At 42.6% G+C, this 6,353-nt stretch overlaps 1 protein-coding gene across 1 annotated transcript in view; it reads right to left on the minus strand.

Annotated features, from left to right (window-relative positions):
• Nucleotides 1-315: 315 nt before the first annotated feature.
• Dnase2b (deoxyribonuclease 2 beta) overlaps nt 316-6,353 on the minus strand; it is a 13,929-nt gene continuing 7,891 nt past the window's right edge. Inside the window, exons 4-6 of the mRNA XM_005357412.3 lie at nt 5,675-5,836; nt 2,499-2,696; nt 316-670 (exon numbers count right to left, since the gene is read on the minus strand). Coding sequence (XP_005357469.1) covers nt 333-670; nt 2,499-2,696; nt 5,675-5,836 — 698 coding nt within the window. The 3' untranslated portion in view covers nt 316-332. The remainder of the gene's footprint in view (nt 671-2,498; nt 2,697-5,674; nt 5,837-6,353) is intronic.

Consider the following 6,353-nt stretch of genomic DNA (forward strand, 5'->3'; position numbering starts at 1 on the left):
TTTCTTCAAACGGAACAGTCAGGAGAGCTTTGTGGAAGAGATCAAATTTAATCTACAAGATCGGCCACTGAAGATGACCAAACTGCAAGAATATTCTCTTTCATTCCATCCATTATTGTTATTTGTATATCTTGATTTGGGTTTCTAATTCCTAAATACAAAGGAGACAAATTTCTACTGATTAAACAGATTGGGAAATGGGGACCCACCGTGTTTTATTGGATGCTATGCTGTGCACACTCAGAAACCTTTACCATATGGAGAATGGATCCAAGGCAAGAAGTTTCATTTCCAGTATTTTCAAGGGCAGTGCACATGTCCTTTCCCCAAGCTTAGCTACATTTTTCATAATGAATAGCTGCTCCATAAAATGACTGATAAATGTGCCAACTCATGGTACAGATGAATCCCCCACCTCTGAAGGCTTGGTGTGGGTCCCGATTTAGATCTCCGATACAGGTCCAGTGATTGTTGAAGTTGCGGGAAACGCACCATTTGGAATGGTCATGGTAAGAACTGAAGGAATGTTTGCGATCTAGTCTAATGTAGTTGATATTGTAGACGTGGTAACGAAGGGAACAGTTGGAAGGAAGCTCATGATTCCTCCGCTGCCAGGTTTGTGCTAGTAAAGGTGTCTTCAAGCTTTGAGCCATCCAGCCTGTAAAGATGTCTAGGGGCCAGGAGGAGAGAAACAGTGAATGAGATCGGCCAGGTCATCCCTGAAAAGTCCCTGGGGAGTAGAAGACCCCACTGCTCTGTGCATTTGACAATTGCAACAGCATGACTGCATTGCAACATAGTGGGAGGGAAAATAGTTTCTAAATCCTAAAACAATGTTCAAATGTCATATTGTAAAGATGCTGGAGTCTGAAAACACCTTCTCTCCCACACAAAGAAAGTAATATATGTTTTAACCATGAAAAAACTTCTGGAAATAATAAGGCTGGAGAATTAGAGGCAAGGATTTTTATAAGTCATACTATTATGATTGAATTTTTTTGAAGTCAGTGGGAGGAGTTTTAGAAAAGTGTTAGTTTAGAACAAAGAGAAACTAATGCATGGTCATAAATGTTAACTGAGAGATACCGTCCAGGATGAACTTGAAAGGGTGGATTTCAGAGGATGTAGGAAATATAAGATTTTCACAGCTGTGGCAAAAACACTGGTGTGGACTATGGTAGCAGGAGAGTTGGAAAAGATCTGAAGAAACTGAAAGCTCTTAAGGACCTGAAACCTGATGGATTTGGTGGTTTGTTGGAAGACCGGGAAAGAGGGAATGTGTAATGTCTTGGAGACGGTGTGGAACATGAAGGAGAGAGTGGGTATGTGGGCGAAGATGGCGAGACCAGTCTGGCACGTTGCATTTGGTGAAGCAGCCCATTCACTGTTGAGTGCATCCATTACAATAGATGTCTGGGCAGAAATCCCAGCCTTGGAAATCATCCAAGGGCTTTATGAAATTATGTCACATGGCACATAGAGCAATATAGGAAAGGGGAGAAAATCATATAGCAATCTCTTCTCCTGAGGAGGCAGCTCTGGCACAAGGGACTTTAATACATCAGAAGGAAGACCAAGAGGCTATGCTTCCAGAATCAGTGAAGGAAAACATCCAAGGAAGGGAAGGTTTTCATCAGCACCGTGGCCGGCAACGGCTTTTGCTGCCCCATTAGTTTCTGTATCTCTAGTGTCTGACATAGGCTGTAGGTAAATTCCCTATAAAGTATAAAAGAAGGAAAAAAACCAAAAAGCACGGCAGACCACAAGGCTATGTAAGACAAGCATTCACGGCTGGGAGACATTGCTTACAGACAAAAGAAAGGCTCAAAGTGAAGAGAATCAAGCCGCTGCAGTCTCTGAGGTTGTGTCAAAAGAAATTTGTGTGGAGAAGGGGAAGCCAGAAAGATGGACAGTTTAAACTTGAGGAATAGCTTTTAAATAGGCCTGTGCGAGACAAAGAAAGAGTCTACGAGAGTGTGGGGTTTGAAAGAACAGATTCAGTAGGAAAAAACACTGAAGAGTTTCGAGGCTAGAGTGGGTTATAGAGAGGGCATGGTGGCTGCTGGAATGTGGATAAACCCAAGTACGAAAACATGAGGGTAGTTAGGAAGGGGGTACAGAACTTAAATGATTGCTCCCTTAGGGTCTTTGTTCTCACCATGGGAGAGAGGAAAGGGTTGGATAAAGGGCTTGAAAACAAGGAGGACTCAGAGCTACTGCCTAGCAGACTCCGGAAATAGCTGTGACTCTATGCCCAGCAGAGACTGAAACTGAGTCTCTGGAAGCCCAGCTGTGTGTGTCTAAGGTGCTCCTGTGTTTGAGCCGGCAACTGCAGCCATTCACAGGCAACAAGGAAACGCAGGAGCTGATGCCTGAAGTCTCTCTTCCCCTTTGGCCTCCTAGCTTCCCTTCTTTCCCACCTCTCTGTCTCGAATAACCAGAGCATTTTCTCTAAGCAACCACCTGATTCCTACTAATAAGGCGACAGCCTTTCATACCATCAGTATAAAGAGAGGATTTCGCAAAATGGAAAAACACCAGTCCCTGGGCTGATTGCAGAGTGGCGAGCCTCCGGCCAGGGATGTTTAAGGAGCCGGACTTGGCACACATATGAGTCATATGGACGATTTCTTGATGGAAGATGTCTGGGATGGAGCAGCTGTAGATGTTTGGTTGGGAGACAAAGAGCTGAAAATCTAAACCGAGAGACAATAAAGAAAGGCTGAGAATTTAAGCACTAATGGATATACTGATATTATGGATTTTTGTGTGGATTGAAATACAGAAACAAAATATTCCCCAAGCATATATTCCTCCCACCCCTTTATTTATTTATTTTTATTTTTTTTTGGTTTTTCGAGACAGGGTTTCTCTGTGGTTTTGGAGCCTGTCCTGGAACTAGCTCTGTAGACCAGGCTGGTCTCGAACTCACAGAGATCCGCCTGCCTCTGCCTCCCGAGTGCTGGGATTAAAGGCGTGTGCCACCACCGCCCGGCTTCCTCCCACCCCTTTAGAGCAACAGCCTTCAAATGGCCTTGTGGTTAAAGTAATTGAAGCATGTTCAACATTTCTTACTCTCCATATTTGTTATGGCTTTATGTCATTTTTAGTCTTTTGGAGGGGCGGGGGTATATAATGTTTGTATGTATGCATATATGCACCTATGATGTGTGCACATATACGCATGTGTCTGCCATGTCACACGAACGGAAGTCAGAGGACAGCCTCAGGTGTCAGTCCTTCCTTTCTGCCTTATTTAAGGCTTGGTCTCCCTGCATTTTGGCACGGCATACCCAAGGCTAGTTGGCCCATGAGCTTCTGGAGATTTTCCTGTCTCTGCTTCCTTCTTGCGGTAGGGGTGTTGGGGTTACAGTGCATTGCTGTTAGATTTGAATTCTGGGGATTTAAATTCAGAGCCTGGCAATCAGTTTATCCAAACCCTCTCCCCAGGCTGTTTTATGTCGTCCTCATCTAATCATTAGGTAAATTCTAATTTACCTAATAATTATCTAACTCATGTAATTATTAGGTAAATTTTGTTGCTACCACCACTCTCATTTTTGAGATGAATTAACTGAGACTCTGCCACATACCTGGGATTATAAAGCTTGCAGATGCAGAGCTGAAATTCATTCCTACATAACCCTGCCTTGTTGTCCACCTGCTTTCTTTCCTATGCGTGCTATATGAAGATAAAGAACTCCCAGTGCCGAACATTCAGCTTGAAGAATAATCAACTCCTTGTACACCTCATCCCTGTAGAGCTCTGCACTCTGCCATATGACGGGTCAGATGAGAGCCCTGATGGCTGGGCTCGATTGGCAGCTCCACTACCTCTGGAACTGACCAGAAGCCAAGGGGCTGTGTCCACCTGTGAGGGATTTTTCTTAATTAAGTCATTTGAAGTGGGAACACCCAACCTTTAACTTGGATCTTTTGAGGCGGGAAGATCTACTTTTAATCTGGGCCACACCTTCTGGTGGCAACCTATCTAAAGGGCATGAAAGAAAGAAGCGTCTGCTCTTTGCCTGCTTGTGTTAACTCTTGTTGTCAAGTTCAGTCTTTCACTGAAATTATAGGTTAGTTCTTTGGAGTTCAGGCATGTACTAAAGACTAGCTGAGACATCCAGCCTTATGGTCTGAACAACTACTGAATTCTTTTTATTTTATTTTATTGATTTTTACTGAGCTCTATGTTTTTCTATGCTCCCCTTCCTGCCTCTCCCCTCCCCGCTTCAACCCTCTCCCAAGGTCCCCATGCTCTCAATTTACTCAGGAGATCTTGTCTTTTTCTACTTCCCATGTAGATTAGATCTATGTATGTCTCTCTTAGTGTCCTCATTGTTGTCTAAGTTCTCTGGGATTGTGATTTGTAGGCTGGTCATCTTGAATTTTGCAGGAAAATGGATGGAGTTAGAAAACATCATTTTGAGTGAGGTAACCCAGACACAGAAAGACAATTATCACATGTACTCACTCATAAGTGTTTTTTTAAACATAAAGCAAAGAAAACCAGCCTACAACTAGTGGATTCTTAGCCTTCCATTGGTAAACAGCCAATGTCGGATTAGCTATAAATCGCTTTACTAAGTATCACGTAGATATGTATTCATTGTACTAAATATCATATAGATATGTATTTACTGTACTAAATATCAAGTAGATACGTATTCATTCTGTCACTTTTGTCCCTCAAGAATCTAGCCTAGAGTCTAGACCAGTGGTTCTTCACCCCTGGAGAGCAACCTTTTGGGATCAAATGACCCTTTCACAGGGTTGCACAGCAGATATCATGTATCTCATATTTTGACATTATGATTCATAACAGTAGCAAAACTACAGTTAAGAGGTAGCAACTAAAACAATTTTATGGTTGGGGTCACCACAACCTGAGGAACTGTGTTAGAGAGTTGTCGCATTAAGAAGGTTAAGACATTGGTCTATACCAATACAGAGCTCAAGTGAAACTGGGTGAGAAACATTTCTAAGCTTCCTGTACCTGAAGCTCAAACACACTATGTCTTTCCTAACCTCCACACCGTCGTTTGCCAAATAAAAGTATTTTGGGCTATTTGAGCATGAGATCTTAGAAGATGTTTATCTATGGCTGAGGTGTGATCTTGGGAATATGAAGGCAATATTTGTTCTGAAGAAATTTTTAAAAAACTGACATTGAGTCTATATCTAAAAACAGGGGTTTGTCTCTTATGCAACACAACACACACACATGCACGCACGCACACACGCATGCAATCTAGTTCCTCATGTAAAGTACAGAGATCTCTAATCAGTAATTTCCTGTTTCTGTGTATTTATGATAGCACTGAGGCCTCTGAAGGCATCCAACAGAAAGTCAATACCTAAGTTTGTCACTGTCCCCAGTACTTGTGCAACATTGGTCGGCCTCACCCATTTTTTTTTTTTTTTGTTACTTACCTGGCTCTCAAATTAATTTGAAATTCTTTCCCTGGTAGAGTTCAACAATGTCACTTACAGACCAGGAACTGAGGCTGGGTAAGGGATCCTGCTCAAGGTTTCACCCAGCAGAGGCAGTAGGAGAATCTAGGCACCAGAAGGACTATGAACAGATTAATAGAAGAAGCGGTACCCTTGTTTATATGGCTCCTGCTTCCTTCGTCAACACATTGCCCCTTTATATAAGCTCCAGGGTTACCTATTTTTTTATACTGGCTGTATTTGAAAGTTATGCAGATGCCACTTTGTCCATAAAGTCTCCCTGAGGATGGATAATCATAGCCATCTTTCGGAACTGGAGGAAACCTGGGAACAGAATGAATCAGCCAGATGCCCTGGATTCTGTTCCATACAAGTAGACCTACCAAAAAAAAAAAGACACATTTGATTTGGAGAAGTTAGAAAGAAGACCTCCTTCTCAAAATATATTTCAAAACTGTGACACTGAAGTCTACCTAAGGGTTTCTTAGGCTCTTGAGAATGATCTTACTCCTATTTCAAGGACTTCAATAACAAGCTAGGTACACATCATGGTGTCCCCTTATTGAAAAGGGGAGCCCAGGAGGACACTTTGTGAAGAGGGGAGCTCTTGTTAACCATACATAGTACCTGACAAGCTCCCACTGGAGTCTTCACCCGTGAGCAGCTAAAAGCCAGTTAAAAGAAGTGATAGCAAACAGAGGGGGTGCTGGTAGCACTGGGTTCTAAAAGGCAGCTGCTCATTTGCTGGAGAAGGGTCACCCAATTTCTACAGACCTTATTTAAAAGAGACAAAGCAAAACCAGGTAGGCATGCAAAAGCATTCTTGTTGAGCATGTTTAGTAAGCCATGCAAAAGCATCCTTGTTGAGCATGTTTAGGTAGGCATGCAAAAGCATT

The sequence above is a fragment of the Microtus ochrogaster genome, chromosome 21 (genome assembly GCF_000317375.1).
Source record: "Microtus ochrogaster isolate Prairie Vole_2 chromosome 21, MicOch1.0, whole genome shotgun sequence".
Lineage (NCBI taxonomy): Eukaryota > Metazoa > Chordata > Mammalia > Rodentia > Cricetidae > Microtus > Microtus ochrogaster.